Genomic DNA, 20,223 nt, shown 5'->3' with positions numbered 1-20,223 from the left:
TGTGGTTTGGGAATTGCTGTTCTGTTCCATTAGCACATTGTATCCGAATGGACACGGTGATTCACATAGCATTTGCATGGTGCATTGACTTGCCCCTCCATCCTCCATCTTGATCCTGTTTATATAATGAAGTACATGATGAAATGGATTGTTTAAATGCATGTAGTTATTTTGATTTGTCTTCAAGGATTGGTCATGTCAGGCCATATCATACTACTACAAAGAAATCTACGTGTTAAAATAAAACCAGCCTGTCACGCTTTTTAAAATGGGTGGGACTGCTGTCCTTCAGCACTACACAGTTACGCTGTAAATGCATTGAAATTGAAAAGTGTTAGGATATCATTATTTATCAACAAGTCACTTTATCTTCACTTGCCGAGTTTGGTTCTATTTTGTGTTAGACAAAGATGTTCAAAGACACAATTTGTACAACGATTTACAGGACAGTTTGCCATGAGCTTCCACGCTTGTGCTTAGGATACAATGGAGGTTTTCCTCAACGTAGCTTTGCAGACAGGGGTTTTTTGCCACTGCAGAGCTCTTAACAGTGGCTTCTGAAAGTGCAAATAGAAGCTGTCACATCAGCAATAGCCAGCAGAACCCCCGTCCCCCCCAGGACGAAACTGGACCAGACAAGGATCTGTGGGATTCTAAATAGGGCCATCTATCAGGGATAGACGTAGTCAAACACACACATGCCTGGTGTTAGTGCAGGGGGGGAAAGCAGTTTTATTGCCCTCCCACCTTCCCTAGCCAGCACAACTGACACTACTATAGATGCAGCCATGGCCCCAGTGCTCTGTTCAGTCCTGCTATTCCCAGCCAGGATTGCAGCCTAAAACATTTGGAAATAGGATGTCTCTGTTTTTATACTCAGTGCATATGAAACTGTTTATTTAACGTAAAGTTCTAACTTGCAGACCTATTGTCAAAGAAAATTTAGCACTTGGACGTTCAGGTGTAATTTAAAGAGCTGCTTTAGGTGATCACAAGTTCTTCAGGGCATGCACCTAGTTGCCAAACAACATCTCTTTGCAAGGCATCAGAGGCTATCCTCTGGTTTCCCAAGTTTCAGGAATGGCTTATTGGTTAGCACTGATAATTGCTTTTGGAAATGGAGTATCAGCCCCAGTGACCTTGGCACCCCAGTCCAATTAAAGTTGGGAATGTTACACAAAATAAGCAGTTTCCTTCCAGCTATGTCTCTGGAGCATCAAGACTCTTGTAATTAGTTCCTCGCTTGTAATGATGCATTAATATGCCCCTGGCAGTTTAATGCGAGTGGTATGTGTTTTAATTATTAAAATTTGGAAATTAGTACTTAAGGAGGTACAAATATTAAAAGCATATTTTGTGCATGAACTAATAAACTTTGCTTTAACACAGCACACATGTTCCAGATTCTATGCTGTTCATTATCGTCAGGTTCTTCCAAACAACTTCTCAAACCATTCCATTCTACCATAGCTGTTTCATTTATCTTGAGTTTTTTCTTTTACTCCCAAGCAGTTATGCATTGGAATGTATAGCTTATGTCTGCTTTGCTTTGCTTTCAGCTGGCAGCCGTTCTGGTTCCCCTGGAAGAGTTTTGACTACAACTACACTCTCAACTATGAACACAGGGGTTCAGAGAGTGCTAGTCAGTCATGCAACAGCACAAAAGCGAAGCAAGATTCCGCGAAGTCAAGGATGTAGCAGGGAGGCGAGTCCTTCAAGACTGTCAGTTGGTAAGGCTTGCTAGCTTAGTCATAGCTTCTTTCTTTTATATCTCTCACATAGTCACTGAATTCAGGTGATCTGAGTCCAGGTTTGCTGAATATCTGCTTGTAAATTGGGTCTTCCATGTCATAGCCTGAGATTAGTAACACATTAGGTAAAGAATAGTAAGCATCTTACTATTCTCCTCCTTTAGATTGGGAAAGCATACTCAGTAAACAAAGCAAGCTCACTAAATATCCAGTCATCACCTCCCAGGGTAAGGCTTATTTCACACACTAGGTGGTTTTTCCAGCAATGCCCAGTCCCTGTCGCTTAATATATGTATGTGGGAAAGCATTCTCACAGGCATAGGTTTATTGCATGCATGTTTCACAGTTCTAAGAGTATTTGAAAAGCATCATGTGAGAAGTACGTCTTAGAAATAAACAATGAAAATGAAAATCCTTGACTTTCAGCCTTATCTGCAGGTATGAACAAGTATGCAGCATATATTAATTCTGCCCTATTTCCCCCAAAGTTAGATGTGCCTAACTTCCATTCACACTTTTAACTATTTTCCAAATGGGCACATGATAAACGTGTGCTTCTGTTGAAGTGTCTGTGTTTTCTGTAAGCCAGAGTAAGGAGAAATGCATATATTTAGATGTCATTCATGCTTTAGAAAAGTGGGGTCTTGTTGTGAAAGGTAACATGTGGGATTGCATTAAAATGTCAACTCTTTCTGTGTCTTCTCCCTTTCTGTGCTGCTGTTGGTCTGTACCCTGAATCATACTAGCACGAGGTAGCCGTATTCCTCGGCCTAGTGTGAGTCAGGGGTGCAGTCGGGAAGCCAGCCGTGAAAGTAGCAGGGATACAAGCCCTGTCCGCTCTTTTGCGCCCCTTGGTAAGTACTTGGAGAGCTTGTTCTGCATGGCTGTGTTTGCCCTTGATTATCTGCTAATATAAGCTAAATAAAGAGATGGCATTTAACGAGACAGTCTATAAAGTCTGGCTGAAGACTTTGCCCATTTGAAGAGCCTAAAAATGCCCTCCGTAATTCTAGAGTGACGACGCAATCCAGAAGTGTATGCCTAGCAACCCCCAAGGTTCTTCCACACATACCAGTTAGCCATCCCTTCAACGCTCTTGCCTTCCAGTTTCTCTTGTAAATAAGAAATCATTTTCAGTGTTACACATACTATTCCCCACCCCCCTAACCTAATCATCAGCTCTTGCACTAAAACCCAAACTTCTTTTGAAAACTGGTGTTCAAGGAGCAGTTTGGGAGTTCTTCAGGGTTGATACCTGTTTGGGAGAAACACGCTATAGTATCTCTGATTATAGGTGCACACTTCTGGATTGTTCCCTGGCGCAAATGATTGTAAAATTGATATTCTGAGAATCAAGGTTTGCCCTTTGTTTCTGTGTTGCACATGCTTATCAGCTGTTCCTTCTTACCGTACTAGATTTGTTTTGATTTTCCCCTGTTCTTGATCTTTAGTATGAAAATCATAATGCATTTAATAATTTTATAGTGTAGTAGTGGCAATGCAGTTTCAGAGGACTCTGTTTTTTACCCTGCAAAACCGGCAGATTCACAGCACAGTCAAAAAACAAGATTAGGGTTTTTTTTCAAAACCTTACTCTAGTGCCTGTCCTGGGAACACGATATTGGCACTGGAAACCTTTCTGCATTTCATGGATACAAGAGAACTTCTAGAAGAAAAGTCTTTTTTCATGGACATAGTATTCTGAGTTGCTTATCTGACATTTAGTGGCTGCGTTTGGATGAAACACAAAGCCATTAAACTATAGCTAAGCAAATTAGTTTCTGCATGACTACAGCATGCAGCTCAAGTATTCCCACTGTGCTCCTCCTTTCCTCCAGCAGGGAAACAACCATAGAGCAGTTCACTTTGCACTATGCCCAAACACATGCCCGTTGTTTGTTTTTCTCTAAACCAGGAGTAGCTAATGTGGTGCCCTACAGATCTCCCATAAACCCCAGCCGTCATAAGTAATGGCCATGGATAATGGAGTTGGAACTGGCTTATCCCTGCTCTGAACAAAGCACAACCATGGTTTGTTTAGAGTGAAACAAACCACAAGCACTGATTGAAGGTCTAATACTAGGCCCAGCCACTTTGTGGTTTGACACTGCTTTAAGCTAAAAACATATTAATCCAGGGAAATTGAATTAACTTCCCTTGTTGAGCATTGATAAGACTTTTTAAAAACTACCTTCAATGGCTTAAACTGCTTGGCAATTCTTTTTCTTATTTTTTATGTTCCCTTCCTAGAAAAAAAACTTAGGGTTTTTTTGAGCCACATTTTTCCTGTTTCTGTAAAATTTAGCACTGCAATGCCACTGCTTAACTCAAAACCCTGGAAATCACTCTTCTGTATAAGCTTACTTTAGTTATCATCCAGTGGTCCATTTGTTTTAAGTTTAGGCAACCTGTCCTTCAGTCTTTTCCCCATCAATGGGCACGTAATGCCCATTGATAGCTATGCTACACATTTTTGATGAGGAAATATAATGTAATCAGGACTTATTTATGTATACTATTAACTTTAACACAATAAATGTTAACACAAAGAACACATTTGTTCCCCATGCTTTTGCTACACTCCTTTTACTAAGATGTCTAAAATGTGAAGGGGGAAGTTGCATGCTGTATGTGATTTACGTAATGAATCAAGTAAAATGTTAATTATGTTAACTTGGAAAAATTAATTCACACATTTTAATTTCAATGTTCACCAGGAGAATTAGAACTTCAAGATTTCTGTCCTTTTAATGATTCTTAGATACACAGATGGACTAAGGGGGAATTTTTAATTAAACTATTATTAATATATGAAGAGAATTAACTATCAAGTTTTGTGCCAATTGAGGTTTCAAGGTTGACAACTTTGTGAACCTCAAAAAAGATAGGTTGCTTAGCTGATTATTTTTTTTAGTCATTTCCTGATTTTGTGTGCTCTGTCATTCGACAGATGGCTTTAGATTTTTCAAAAAATATGAAAGGCGCCTTTAGATTTAGTCTTGTAATTATTACATTTTCATGTAAGACAAATTATTTCTCTCTCCTCTCCAGAAAATGTAACTCGGTCTCACAACCATTAAGTTCATAGGGCGTGTTTTACAGTACTGAAAACTATGTGCATGTCACCAGCCAGTTGAACGCAACTCTTGACATGTGCAAGATTTTTGCACCTACCACAAACATAAATGTTGAATGTTTGCAATAGCACAATTCTGAAGATGAGGGTAGAAGAAGCTGCATGGGAGCCATCTGTGGTCAGGGAGCGAATAATCACAGGATTATTGTACCCTGTACTCAGTGCTGATGTGAATATGTTCTTAGTTGCTCTTGTCCTGAAGCAGTGCTGCCTGGCCTTGCCCAGACCTTGCTCCATTGCTCTCTGTACAATTGTTCTATACTTCACTTTTATAGTACTAGATAGGGTTCATATGATCCTGTTATTGCAGCTTCCAGGCATCACTCCAGATCCACTGGTGCCCTCTACTCTCCAGATGTTTATGGGGCTACAGGTGAAGGATGAGTACACTTTGCTATCATCTGTGCCATCATCCTGGATTATTTTTACCCCATTTTATTTTTCATGCAGTCTATTTTTTATCATTTTCAGTATTAATTTCTGTACATTATTTCAAATATTCAGATATTAGATAAAAGTGCAAAATGTTTTCCTTTCCTCGCACACACAGCAGTTTTTCTTTAGTTTCGGGTGAATTTCATTGGTTTTTCCTTCTTTTCCTTTCCATTCTTGTATTTCCAAAGCTTTATTAATGCATGTAGCTTTATGATATGTAATGCCGTAGGCTGTATTGACTGTGGTTTCCCTTAATTTGCTTCATAGTTTTAAAAAACACCAGAGTGACAAACACATTTTAGTAGAAAAAAGAAAATAGTTGCTGTTGCTTCAGCTCCTGCGTAATTATGTATACACAGTATGTTTTTGTTCTTATTGCCACATGAGGTGCAGTTAAATAACTGAATTTAAATTTACTTTAATTTCATTAGGGTATTAAGGCCACAATCCAAAATGAACATGTCACTGCAAACTGTCTGTGGCAGTGCACTCTTTCCTTGAAATTTTTGCTGCCGCAGTTAGATAACTAAACAGGGAAATTACTTTTTAAACCAAGCCATTGCTTGTCTTTAGCAACAGTTGCTACTTTAACAAACTTGAAGGAGAACTCTAGCTGCACTTGTTTCTCTGGAGTGTGCATGTAATAGAATTTTCTAGATTATGGCCAGTATCTCTCCTGAGGTTCATGTGGTTTCTGAGAGTGTACCAGGTTTTTATGACAAGGGCTGGTATTGATGGTAGGCTCTGCATATATTCATTTCCCTTAATAAATCAAGTAAGTGTTCCTTTTGTTGAGTTGAAGGCAAGCAGCCAGATTCAGAACAAATGAGATGAACCTTTTTGAGGCTTCACCGCTTCCAAATATTGGAAGGCATAAAACCTATTAAATAGTGGCTTTAAATTTTAGTTTATATTTCATTGACCTTCCCAGGATGATTCTGATTTACGTTTTCTTTTGTCTTATTCTGACAGGCACAGGTTTTGGAATAAGTCAGTCAAGTCGGTTATCCTCATCAGTTAGTGCCATGCGTGTCTTGAACACAGGCTCCGATGTGGAAGAAGCAGTAGCAGATGCTTTGGTGAGCATCTTGTCTATCACACACCTGTTTGTTTGATTTTTTGGGGGGGTGACAGAGTAAAAGCTTTGCAGTTTGTATTACTGTCAAATTTGATTATTGGTTCTGCTAAATTACATGGAGCTCCGTTTTTGACCGTACGTGCCATTATGTCTCTGTTCCTTCCAACTCATCTACCTCCCCTCAAAGCCTTTCTTACCAACTTAATCTTTATTCCCATAGTACATGTAACTGCATTTACGTACATTTATCGCTCACCGTTGTTTTCCCTGCTGTCCGGTTTACATTGTAAGCTCCTTGGAGGCAGAGACTGGTCTACATTTTTCCTGTTTAATTAAATCTACATTCCACCTTCACTTCAAGGAGCTCAAGATGGTGTTCATGGTTCCAGCGGTGGACCATGTGTTACCGCTGCCCGGGGCAGAGGAGGAAGGGAGCCTTCTGCGGCTGCACTGGCCCAGCCCTCGCCACTGATGCCGCTGCTCCAAATCAGTCCGATCAGACTGATTTGAAGGGGGCCTGACCCAGGAGTGGAGCTGTGGCTGGCTGGCAGCGTTGGGCCTCCGTGGGCTCCCTCACGTGCTGGAGCCCAGTGGAGGAAAGGAGCAGCGCCCCTGGGTCATGCTCTCTTGCTCCCTCCTTGGTGGGTGGTTACCGTGTCCTCCCCCTCCGTCTTGGCTGGCCCAGGGGTGAGATGCACACAGATGTCCCTTCACCAGCCAGAAGGAGAAGGAGCCGTTGCCCCAGCCCCTATGGCCCAGCCCAGGGATGGCTTCCCGCCTCGCAGCTCCGTCCTCAATAAGGGAGCCTGTTGTGGGGGCGCCTGATTACATCTCCTCGAGAAAAGGTGCTTGGGTCCACAGTTGTGTATCTAGCTAAAATGTTATGTTTTCTTTTGTTCCTGAGGCTAAACCCAGACCTCATTTCTAACTAGAGGTAATGACATCTGTGCTTAACACTATTTAACCGTTGTCAGCTGTGCTCATAACTTTTCTGTTTCTTCTGTAATGCATTGCGCTCAGCTCTTAGGAGACATACGGACTAAGGTATAACAATCTTTGTTTCCCTGTTAAAAATGCTCAGTGTTTCTAAATAAATACATAATGTCTGCTTCACTTGTGTCCCAGGTTCACAATTGTTTTAAGGAGCTTTCCAAATGATTATAGTTTCAAATGTTGTCCTTTTGTCCTACAGTGTTACTTCATAATGAAGGAAGCTTTCATGTATTCCAAATATTTTTTTAAAGTCTAATATAGTTGGACTTGCTCATTAGTACACATTTTGCCTTTATGACCTTAGTGCCCTTGCTGGGAAAGGTTATTGCTTTATACAAAGTACCAGTTGTGTTAAGAAATTAATGTCACAGGCTTTTTTGAACTTTACTTTCCCCTCCCCACCTAGTAAGCCCAGCAATATTTGGAACATCATTTAGCAGTTTCAGTATCTGTACTACAACAGCTGCAATTTCTTTGAACACACTTTTGATTCTGTTCAGTTTATTGATAGTTTTGGCTCTTGCTTTTTGTTGCTTTTAATCTGATAACTGTGCGTTTCAATGTGATTGCTGTGTGGTTTTGTATTCTGCAAGCAGTTTTCAGTGACACTTTTGGAGGGAAAAGTTGCCCGTTTTTATATAAAGAAATGAAACGATCATGGTTAGAGGAGGTCTCCCTTTCAGATAACCAGAGGGTCTCAGGTTCAGTGCGGTGAGAGAAATGAGATGGGTATGAATCTGGTGCCTGCTCCGGGTGTAGCTGCAGGTGACTGTGGCATCAGGGAGGTTTGCTATATGAAAAGGTGCATGATATTTGCGTAAGAGGCACTGCAAATTGGTTATGGTTCCTCACATGATGCTCTCTGTGTGGTAGAAAAAGCCGGTGCGAAGGAGATACGAATCCTATGGAATGTACTCCGATGATGATGCCAACAGCGACGCGTCCAGTGCTTGCTCAGAAAGATCGTACAGCTCTCGGAATGGCACCATCCCTACCTATATGCGGCAGACGGAGGATGTGGCCGAGGTCCTCAATCGCTGTGCAAGCTCCAACTGGTCAGAAAGAAAAGAAGGTCTTCTGGGGCTACAAAATTTGTTAAAAAACCAGCGAACGTTAAGGTAGGAAAACCTTTTTAGGTAAGAGATTTTGTAGTTGAGAAAGCTCTGGCTAATGAATTCTACAGCAGTGAAAAGAAAGTCAACTGGCCTCCTAGTTCGTAACTTGCTAGCTGACATCCATTGTCCCTGCAAAATGAAAGGAAAGCAACTGGCATCAATTTCTTGAAGTGCTTTGGATGCTTGATATTTCCTTCAAAGATAATTGAAAGGTCTCTGTAAGGAATAGATATCATCACATTTAGCTTTTGTTGAGCACATTCCTTCACACGTAGAGCATAAGAATGGCTCTGGATAATAGTAGAGCCATAAAGCACTTTCAAATTATTATTTTCTAATTTTTTTTTTCTTCAAAATTATAACAAGACATATTATCCAAAAACATATCATCCTTGTTCCCCCCCATTTTTCCTCCCTCCCCCCACCCTCCCACACAACCCCCACCCCCACCCCCCCGACTTCCCTCAGTTCCAGTCTTTGGTTTCTCTAAGAATGCTGTTTTCTGCATGTTACAAAGTTGTATAGATCCTCAAACTATTTAGCTGGTTATTATCAATAAAAAGTTTGTGAATGTTTATTCAAAACCTGCCAAGGAGTCCAGTTCGCTTTGTTGCGTCTTCAGGTACTTTGTAAAGGGTTTCCATTCATCCTTAAAGTCACAGTTATCCTTGTCCCGTAGCTTATATGTCAGTTTTGTCAGTTCTGCATAGTCCATCAATTTTTCTTGCCATGATTCTTTAGCTGGGGTTTCTTCAGTCTTTCGACTCTTGACCGTGTACATGCCATAACAATGACACCTTAATGGTGATTAAGAGGAAGTATTGGGCCACTGATTTTGATTTATTGTATTTCTATGCCGCTTTTCATTCAAATGAATCTCCAAGCGGCTTACGAACAATAAATAACTGGCTCATGTACTCCCTTTCCTACCCACCCACCCCAAAGTGTGAATTCCCCTGAGGCGAACCTGCCTTCCTCCTGGCTCGCCCCCCCCCCCCAGACAGAGGTTCTCAAGAAGAATGGAGATTTGCAGGTAAGTAGCAGTAGACAATCCCCCCCCCCGGCAGTTGTTGACCCTTACTTGGACTTTCTGATTCTGTGCTATAGTTCTGAGTGTAAAACATAGTATGTTTACATTGCCAAACATATTAATGAATGTAAAATATTTCACTGACTCATTTTTAAAGTTGTTCATAACATTACCCTGCCATTTACTAATTAGTCTTATGTCATTTTGGCAGTCGCGTTGAATTAAAAAGGTTGTGTGAAATCTTCACAAGGATGTTTGCTGATCCTCATAGCAAGGTATGTATTTGTTTTGCTCCACAGTGATTATGAACATCTGCAGGGTTTTTAGAAGAATACTGCCATAGATTTAGAATTAAATACTTAGTGGACAGAAAGCACTTCCAAGTGTGTCCATATTATTTTAATTAACAGAAGCCCAATCCTTTAATGGTACAAGAGGCACATGATAGAATCAGATAGTACCTTCTACTGAACCAGTGTTTGTTTCTAAAGGAGGAATATCTACACAGACATGTTTTTCCGGTCTAGAACATTCATTGTACTGTCCAAAATTATCCCCATGGATACAGCTCTGTATTTTTAGAAACGTGTTCTCCAAGTAGTCAGGAACCCTGGGCTCTTGAGTGCAGGGACAATACCCATCCATGGATATATTTGTACTTGCATACAGCTGTACACTAGTGTGTGGAGCAGTGGCGTAGCGTGGATTGTCAGCACCTGGGGCAAGGCAAGTAATTTGCGCCCCCTAACCCGTGGATTTTAGCAGGGGGCAGAGAGCTGCGAGTGCGAGCGCCCCCCCCATGTTGCGCCTGGTGCGGCCGCCCCCCCCTGCACCCCCCACGCTACGCCACTGGTGTGGAGGAGCAGATGCCGCCCCTTCATGTGTTCATGACCTCTTTAAAATTTCAGAAAGTTTAAATAAGTAGCCTACATCTTCACACTATGCTTAAGAACATTTTGTCCAAACCATGGGGATAGCCAGCTTCTGCAACTGCATCCTGGTTGCTCGCTATTCAAATTCTTGAAATAACACAAAACAGTGTAGCACAAAAATCAGTCGTGATTTTTTAAAGACCAGCAAATTTCATACAGCATAAGCTTTTGTGGACTAAAGTAAATACTCTGAGCACTTGAGTTTCACATTTTGAACTCACTTAACTCATTGTCTTTGCTCACTTCCTGTCTTGGGCCAGTCAGCAGCTCTCAGCCTAACATATGGCTGTCCGTATAGAAGGGACGCGGGTGGTGCTGTGAGTTAAACCACAGAGTCTAGGACTTGCTGATCAGAAGGTCGGCGGTTCGAATCCCCACAATGGGGTGAGCTCCCGTTGCTCGATCCCTGATCCTGCCAACCTAGCAGTTCGGAAGCACGTCAAAGTGCAAGTAGATAAATAGGTACCGCCCTGGCGGGAAGGTAAACGGCGTTTTCGTGTGCTGCTCTGGTTTGCCAGAAGCGGCTTAGTCATGCTGGCCACATGACCCGGAAGCTGTACGCCGGCTCCCTCGGGCAATAAAGTGAGATGAGCGCCGCAACCCCAGAGTCGGCCACGACTGGACCTAATGGTCAGGTTCATATAGAAGGAAGCATAAAATGACTGTATTAAGGGGACTTAATGTTTGTATCACAGGCATCAAATGTAGGTTTCTTTAACTGGAGTGATGTGTCATTGTACTTGAAAGGGTTTGCTGCCCCCTCTCTGCAGATTAGTACAGCTAAGATAAGTTCCCCCTGTGTTTAGCTGAGCTTACTCTCAAGTTATTGTGCACAGGAGACTGATTCCTAAGAAAAGTTATCCTAGGCCTGTAGCCACTGTGGGTTGGGGAACTGTGGAAAGCAGTGTGATCTGGGGCCCATTCAGACTGCTATTTTATCACAGCAACATTAAAACATTAATAATGTGTTGGAAGAGAATTCATACTTGGTCATCCACACATGCTTTATCAGTTCTGTAGTCATTCCCCAATGCTCCAGTATTATTACATCCACACTTTAATTCCACCCATTCCGTTATCTGTGTTTTCACCATTCTCAATTCTGTGTCCCCACACCCAGCTCAAGTAAGTTGTGTTGTAATGCCATGCCAGCATACTTTGATTTTTACACTGTGATAACCATGCTAAATCTTTGCTTGATTTTACAAAATAAAAACCCACGGGAATACCAGTATCTGCTATCAATGGAATGTATGTAGGAGTGGCTATGTCACAAAGAATTAAATGGAATTCGGCGCATTGCTAGGGCACCAAAGCACAGGAAGTGGTGCTCAAGACTAGAGACACACCCACCCCATCTTCTGGTTAATTAGCAGAAGCTTGGCGGATGCGTGGATTCCGATAACTCTCACAGTCAGTCAAAGTCTCCAGTAAAAGATTTACTAAGGTATAAAGCACACAGTCCTTTGCTAGCTCCCCGGCAAGGTACAAATCGTAGCCAATTTTAGAGCAAAATCTAGTTGCAGCAACAAGAATACACCACACAGTAAAAGTGTTAAAAACGAAAGCAGATAAATCTACATTCCATGATAAAACAGAAAGAAGAGTGAGATTAAACTCCCCAGTAGGCAGTAGTATAGTCTGTCTCCAAAGCTTTGAACTTGGAATTCAGCAGATAACACACAACCTAACAAACAGCAGCTGTGCTCTCTGCTTCTATGAGAAGGCTTTAGAACTGAAATGTTAGAATGTTCCAAAATTTCCTGGTGGCTTCTGCACTTTATGAAACTTATTCCCTGAAGGCGCCCCCTCCCCTTTCATTTTCATTGTTTGTCTTTTGACTGTTTTACTTTTACAGGTAAAATAGTAAGGGGAAGCATAATATTTTTCCTGATTCCAAATAAAACCTGCTCCCGCTTTCTAGTGTTCTGCTACAATAGCAACAAGACGCTGTATGCATTAAACGCAATGAGACTTGAGAGAGTACCCAGTCTCAAATGAACCTGCCACAGGAAAAATGAGTCCTGTTAACTAGAGGGGCCAGGGAAACAAGCAAATGATGGAGATTCTAATTGTTAAAAGCAGGAAAGAAGGAGAGGGTAAAACAGCATTTTTTTAGGACCTTAGGGGTGTCTGTGGCCTGGTGCCTAAATAGCTCTCTTCTCAATCACAGTTCTGACATCACTCATTGGCTAAAAACACTGAAAGGTGGGAGCAGCTAGGCTGGCTCATCTCACAGAAATCACTTGGAAAGGGAACCTGCACATTTTGTTTCACAACTTACTTTCTAGGAGGACTGGAGACTTTTACTTTTTTTTAAAAGGAACCTCAGATTCTCTGCTCAACTTGCAGGCATTGGCTCTGGTGCAATCGTTCCAGTTGTGCCACTATCACCCAACCTTGAGTATTAGATGGTACAGAGACAAGGGAAAATGGTGGTTTGAAGTTCTGGAGGATTATGAACTTTTTAGATCTGTGGATTTTACAAATTATGGGGTTGGAATGGAGTACTTAAAAATAAAGTTTAAATCAGGAAGATCTCCTGTGGTGTAGTATGACTACTTTACGATAAGGTTCTCAGTGAATAATTACCTGAGAATTAAAACAGTAGGTAATGATCTATCAGATTTTGAAAAAAAAATACTAATGTGTTGCAAGGGCAACTTGCTATCAAGGATATATAAGCTGCTGCTTAAATATACCGTATTTTTCGCCCTATAGGACGCACTTTTCCCCCTCCAAAAATGAAGGGGAAATGGGGTGAATGCAGGCTTTCACTGAAGCTTGGAGAGCGAGAGGGGTCGGTGAGCACCAACCCCTCTCGCTCTCCAGGCTTCAGGAAGCTATCAGCAAGCCTGAGGAGCCCGCGGGAGTTCCCACAGGGCTCCCTAGGCTGCGGATAGCAGCCTGCTGTGCGGGGTGCGCTGAAGCCGCGGCTGGGGGGGGATAATTTTTTTTCTTTATCCCCCCCCCCCAAAAAAAACCTAGGTGCGTCCTATAGGGCGAAAAATACGGTAATACTAAACCTGGATAGGTGGAAGAATTCATAATCAAATGAGTACAAAACACGCATGGGAGAGTATGGGGAAACCTGTAAGGAGGGGGAGGAATCGCATAGGTTCTGTAAGTATTTAAGAGATAATTGTTATATAAGAAAGTGGCATACTGGCATGTAACACCAACAATAAGAAATAAGAAAGTAATTGCTGGAAATGACAAATCAGAATGGAAATTATTATATGTAGTGGGAATTGCAATGTAAAAAAAAAGGAAAAAAGATTTAAGGTGGAATGCAGCTTAGCATTAACGAAATTGTTCCATCAGCACAAGCATTTTGCCCTCTTTCTTCCTTACACACCCTGTTCTTGGAGTTTCTCCAGACCCTCCAAAGTGGATTGGGGGGGCACAAGAGGAGGGGGAAAGCCACATAATTATAGATCTGGTTTTTTTCTTATTAAACGATATAGATGGATTCCTTAATGAATTAACATAAGTAACTTATTTCATAAATGTCGCTGGCAGCAGGATTATTAGATGTCAGTAGGTGAAAACAAATGATGCCAACAACAAATGAATGGATTCATAAATTCTGGAATTTTTGATTTAATGGCAAAATTGACTCACATGACCCAGAAGCTGTACGCTGGCTCCCTCGGCCAATAAAGCGAGATGAGTGCCGCAACCCCAGGGTCGTCCTCGACTGGACCTAATGGTCAGGGGTCCCTTTACCTTACACAAACAAAAGGGGGGGGGGAGAGACAGAATATAGCTTTTGAGTATTGTACATTCAAATGGAACTTTTAGGGTTTTTTGAATTACTCTCTTCAAATGTAGGATTAACAAATGTCTTAAAATTTAAGATCAGTGATAAAACTTGTTGAAGAGTGTGTGAGTGTGAGTGTGTGTGTGTGTGTGTAGATTGGGATGAGTATGTGTGTAAATATAGATGTGTAAGTATTACAATGCAAATATGTACACAAATACTTAGAGGTTATACTCACCAGTGAAGGAAATACCTGCCCCTGACCAACCACAGGGTAGGTTTATCTTATAGACCCCAGAATCAGTACATTTTCAAATGATGTTTATGGTTTCTCTTAAAGTGCCCATAATTTTTAGTGAACACTGCAGAAATTGGTTATATCAGAACACAAAAGTATATCTTGCATATAATTGACATCATCATAGAAATATGATACCTTCAGTGGGGGTTTTTTGTTTTTGTTTTTTTGCATATTGCTCTGTCTACTGCTTTGTCAGACTTTTGAATATGTGCTTTAAGCTGTAGTTTAATTGAGGCTTTTCATGGCAAACACTGAGGAATTGCTCCCTTATCAGACATGTAAATTGGAGATCCTTTCTCAAAGATCCTTGACTTAACTTGACCATCCATTGCGTTGTGTTGTTTTAGGGTACCGTTAAGGATGCCTCACAATGTGAAATTTTCACAGGAGCACAATAAACTTTCATTGAGTACCCACTAAAATGGTATCATTTGCAGCATTTGCTTTAATCTGGCATGCAATGCTGAAACATGCTTCAGGGAGCCTTGAGTGGCCTTAGTTCATTGGCACAAGTTTCTGCAGGGTACTTGAGGTTAAACAAAAAGATGTATATGCACTTCAAATGTTATGGTTTTAGTGAGTAATATAATACGTCTCAAATATGTATGTTAAAATTGTAATGCTTGAATCCATCCATACCCAAATGTTAAATAATTGCTTTCAAAAAACTGTATTTTTATTCAGATGTTTTGGTTCTAAAAGAGTGAAACGGGCAGAGAAGAGGTGCTTTTGCAAGAATTGGAAATTTCAGAGCAAAGCTGTTTACTTAATCATATTAAAACCCATGTATCACATTTTCCTCATACAGGAACTATGCAGATGGCAACTAATTTGTGTGTTTTATCTTCCCTCCCTCCCTTCCTCCCTCCTTTTTTTCTTTTCTTTTTGCATGCTGTCCCCTGTGTTGGAACTCTCTGTAGAGAGTAAGTTGGTTCAATATTTGTTGGAGCCCTAACCTTATTGCATGATTGAGAATAACCTTTCCCCCCTCTACTTTACTCTTATAAAGAATGTGTGCCGAGTCCAGCTTTTGCGCTTTACAAAATCCTTGCAGTCATGCAAATTATGCTGAAATAGTTTTGGATGTGCTTCTGTATACTAATTAACTGACCTTTTTGGTTTTGTACTTCTACTGTGTGTTGTGGTGGTTGGCGCATCTGAGTTTTACATCATCTAAGATCTGTTATTGCAAACGATACATCAGGGCTTTTATCTCTACTGTTCAGTTTCAGCTTCACACACAATTTTCAGGAAATATTTTCACGATGCAGTATTTTGCAAAAGCAGCAATAAAGTCAGAGTATTCACACTGTCCATATTCACACGGTCACCATATGATTCTCCTACTGGATGCCTGTACTTTTAAAAAAAATTATAATAACCTGGTTTGCACATCATGGTAAGCCAAACTATGGCTTACTGGAGCTGCATTGATCCTCTCTAGTTTTTCTTTTATATTTCCTTGCTAAATCAAACCAAGGTTTGCCTTACTGTGTTGTTTGAATCAGGACTGAAGGTTAAGCTACAGGTATTGGTTGGCACAGGTGGCGCTGTGGGTTAAACCACAGAGCCTAGGACTTGCTGATCAGAAGGTCGGCGGTTCGAATCCCTGTGACGGGGTGAGCTCCCGTTGTTCGGTCCCTGCTCCTGCCAACCTAGCAGTTTGAAAGCACGTCAAAGTTCAAGTAGATAAATAGGTACCGCTCTGGCGGGAAGGTAAACAGTGTTTCCATGTGCTGCTCTGGTTCGCCCGAAGTGGCTTAGTCATGCTGGCCACATGACCCGGAAGCTGTACGCCGGCTCCCTCGGCCAGTAAAACGAGATGAGCGCCACAACCCCAGAGTCGGTCACGACTGGATCTAATGGTCAGGGGTCCCTTTACCTTTACCTTTTATTGGTTTGGCAAGGAGAGAGTTTAAACCACAAACCCAGGTTCCGACTACACACTAAGTCAAAACTTGGCTTAACCTGGTGTGGGAATGTAATAAACCAGAGAGGAGCAAATCAGCTGCAAACCTGCACTTTCATGGTCCTGGTAAGCCATAGTTTGGTTACCATTATTTGCAAATAAGGCCATTAAGTCTTTTCCCAAGCGAAATAATGATGAACACTGAATTCCTTCTGTACTCCAGTGCAGCTACACTCCATGTGTGCTGTGTGAAGGGGAAATGTTGCAAGGTAGTCTGAGGCCTTGCTAAGTTGGGCACATTAAATGTAACCGAGTTGCTCATATGTCAAGAGATTACGGTTGGCAACCATTTCAACCACTTGGATCACTTTCAACATTGTTCAACTCAGTCACTGTCTGAAGTGCAATGGTTGCTTGTTGGTTACGGCTAAAAGCAGCTACATCACCTTTAAAAGTACATCATCTGAAACAATGAGTTGGATCCAAACTTATTTGATCTTAGATCCCATTTAAATCAGCATGAAAAGTTAAATACAGTTGAGTTGATTCCCATTAAGTGAGAACTTATGCCAACTTAAGTGAATCTGGAACCAATCCAGTGTATTATATTAGTGCTATTTTTATTGTTAAGTGTTGTATTTCTTCGAAGAGCAGAAGATACTTCTAGGAAACTAAGCTGCTTTATTTGGACCTATTTAAATAGAACACCAACACATAGTTGCTTGTACTTCTGCTGCTTGTCACAGCTGTAGGGCACTCTGGGTCCGAACAACCAGTGTCCTGAGCTATATTGAGCCAGTGGTGCACACCAGAGGAATAAAATCAGAAGCACCCACTTTTTAAACTAATCAGAGGTCTCGGTTTTAGAACGTTTTAGTTTAAACTCTGGCTAGTTCAGATAAGCCAGGATCAAACCAGACTTTAAGATTTTAAGTACGTATGAAGTGCCTGCTGAATCATGCCCATGGCCCATTTAGTCCAGCATCCTGTTCTCTCAGTGGCCACCCAGGTGAGCCTGTGGTTTTCAGCAACTGGTATTCAGAAGCATTGCTGCCTCCAATCATGGAGGCAGAGCATAACAACCATGGCTAGTAGCCATTTATAGCCTTAACCTGCGTGAAATTGTCCAATCATTTTTGAAAGCCATCCATGTTGGTGGCCGTCGCTGCCTTGTGTAGCAACATGGAATTTGCCTTTTTTCACAGCTGCTGCACAATAGTTCAGCACCTTCATCAAGCTATCCACTACAACCCCAAGGTCTTGTTCCTGGTCATTCACCCCATGAGTGTTCAGACCCAGTTAACATTCCATGAGTGTATATGCAGAATTACGATTTTTGCCTTTGACATGTATTAATTTGCACTTAATTGACGCATTTACCATGTTACCGCCCATTCACTCAGTTTGGAAAGGTCCTTTGGGGGCTTTTCACAATCTTTTTGTTGTAATGACCTGAAACTGTTCGGTATGGTGAGCAAATTTGGCTACTTCCCTGCATACCCATAACTCTAGATTATTTATGAACAAGTTAAAATCACCAGTTCCCAGTCCTAGTCCTTGGGTGACTCCCCATTTTCCACATCTCTCCATTCAGAGAACTTTGCTCCTACTTTCTGGTTCCTGCTATTCTTTTAAAATTTATTTTTACTGGTTTGAACTAAGTAGAGTTAGAACTTGCCAGAGTTCAGACACAAGAGAGGGCTCTGGTTGGTTTAAAATCAAAATCCATAGTTTCCAATCTCCTCTTCCTTGTACATGAAAGAAAAGGGAAGAAGAAAGTGCCAGATAGCTTGCCATAGCTTTTAAGTCTAAACCACAGTTTAGAGTCATGTCCAAACTAGTCCTATAACTGGAGGGATTGATAAATAAGGCGTACTCACAATATGCCCCTTGTTAAAGTTTCAATATTTTAAACTTTAGCTTGTGCTTGAATCCTGTAGATCAGGTTTGGGGAATCTGTGGCACTCTGTATGCTGTTGGACTACAGTTCCCATCAGCCAGCATGCCCAGTGATCAGGGATAATGGTAGTTGTCGTCTGACAACTTCTGGAGGACCGTGGATAAAAGAGCTAGCGAACAGCTTTTGTGGGGACTGTTTTGAACAGAGATAGGAAATACATACTTGTGACCTATATTTGTCCCCACTGGTGAATGAATGCACAGTGGAAGCACAGACTGGATGAAATGTCTTGGCAGATCCCTTGCCCAAACTGTTTTGTCTACCCCATAGTGTCATATATTTTAATTTTTTGTTTGTTAAAGTAGACAATCTTGTAGTGTGTTCCTTTTCACGTGTTGTGCAGTAGGCTGTCCTGTTTGACTGTTAAATTAGTTTTATGAACAGAAGGTGTGGCCTGCCGATTGCACTTAAAGATTGTATTGTACCTGCAGAGGATCAAGAAATTTGAGCCTTGGAAGATTCCGTCAGATTGTGAATTGTGCAGTTTCAACAATCTATTTTAATAAAGACTTTTATAAGCAACGTGAATTAAATTTGATCATACTTGCTAAAGTACATCTTTATAAGAGAAGAAACTTGCACTCTTTTCACGTGTCACCACTGAATAGTGATCTGTATGGAAATGAGTTGTGAGTCCTGTGTTTCACTGAACTTTGAGGACTTGTCGTGGCATCTTAGCTTTTTACAATTAAGTAAATCTGTTTGTGGTGTGTGCACGTTGTGTTGCATGCAACACTGAGTGGATTAACAGTCTAAAGCAGTGTTTCTCAAATGGAGGATGGCAAGACCTCCTTCCTTGGGGATGCAAACTATACTGAGTGGCTTACTGAGTTAGTACTGGCTAAAGTGTTGTGGGGAGAAGAGCTTAGTGTGTATCTGTGTGAGAAATCGAGAGTGCGAGGTGAGGAAGTGTAATTGACGTGAGGTTGAGTTGAGTATAGCACCCATGTGGGTGGGAAGGAGATAACTCATCAGGCTGCTCGGCAGATTGACCCAAAGAGGCTTCAAAATTGGAGTGAATGGGTTGAGTCAGAACACGTAGGAAGAGTTACAATTTGTTAACGTTTGAGACACACTGGTTTAAACCATTTCCACAAAACTCAATACAACAGACAACACCAAAGCAGTAGCTGGGGGCGGGCAAAGTTGCGCCAGTCATCACAGCATTTCTTTTCCCAGTGTTACTGCATGAAGTACTAATTTTTCTGAATTGCTTAAATACTCTTGAATCACAGATTCTGATGAAAGGCAGACAGAATGTTTTCCCGCTTGGCTGTGAATCATTGCCTCTTTCTGCTTCTGTGTGTGTTACTACATTCTTTTGTGAGTTCAACACAGGCAAGCGTCAACTCCTTTTCTTCCCTACTCTTTTCTTCTTTCCTTTTGTCCTTTTTTCTGCCCCCTCCAGGTGTTCAGCATGTTTTTGGAAACTTTAGTTGACTTCATTCAAGTCCATAAAGAAGATCTACAGGACTGGCTATTTGTGTTGCTGACACAGCTGTTGAAAAAAATGGGTGCTGACTTGTTGGGGTCCGTGCAAGCAAAAGTGCAAAAGGCACTTGATGTGACAAGGTAATGAATTCTTGACTTTGTGGAAATATTTCCTTGAGGGGCGGAGGGGGTTATATTCTGCATCTTTGTAGCAGTAGTACCTCTTGCATTCTTAAGAATGCTTATCTTCCCAGATACAAATCAAATGAATGTTTAGCACCATAAGTAAAAAAAGATTAGAATTCAATGAGATGTCAGTATGTTCCCATATTCACTACATGATCCTGGAAGAATAGTAGCACATATAATTGAACTAAGCTTGCATAGAA

General features: G+C 41.3%; 1 protein-coding gene across 50 annotated transcripts in view; it reads left to right on the top strand.

Moving 5' to 3' along the window:
• Nucleotides 1-20,223, top strand: part of CLASP2 (cytoplasmic linker associated protein 2) — a 121,775-nt gene that overhangs the window by 83,608 nt on the left and 17,944 nt on the right. For 15 of the 50 annotated variants that reach the window (XM_083406923.1, XM_083406911.1, XM_083406918.1 and 12 more), the window contains 6 exons: nucleotides 1,560-1,730; nucleotides 2,498-2,605; nucleotides 6,295-6,401; nucleotides 8,267-8,511; nucleotides 9,750-9,813; nucleotides 19,812-19,975. In XM_083406923.1, coding sequence (XP_083263049.1) covers nucleotides 1,560-1,730; nucleotides 2,498-2,605; nucleotides 6,295-6,401; nucleotides 8,267-8,511; nucleotides 9,750-9,813; nucleotides 19,812-19,975 — 859 coding nt within the window. Of the gene's footprint in view, nucleotides 1-1,559; nucleotides 1,731-2,497; nucleotides 2,606-5,197; nucleotides 5,261-6,294; nucleotides 6,402-7,420; nucleotides 7,445-8,266; nucleotides 8,512-9,749; nucleotides 9,814-19,811; nucleotides 19,976-20,223 lie in introns of all 50 variants that reach the window. The other 35 variants (XM_083406910.1, XM_083406885.1, XM_083406928.1 and 32 more) reach the window with 5 other exon arrangements.

Source organism: Podarcis tiliguerta, assembly GCF_965153285.1.
Source record: "Podarcis tiliguerta genome assembly, chromosome: 12".
NCBI lineage: Eukaryota > Metazoa > Chordata > Lepidosauria > Squamata > Lacertidae > Podarcis > Podarcis tiliguerta.
The sequence above is the reverse complement of the archived record's forward strand: the minus strand, read 5'-3'. Positions and strand labels throughout refer to the sequence as shown.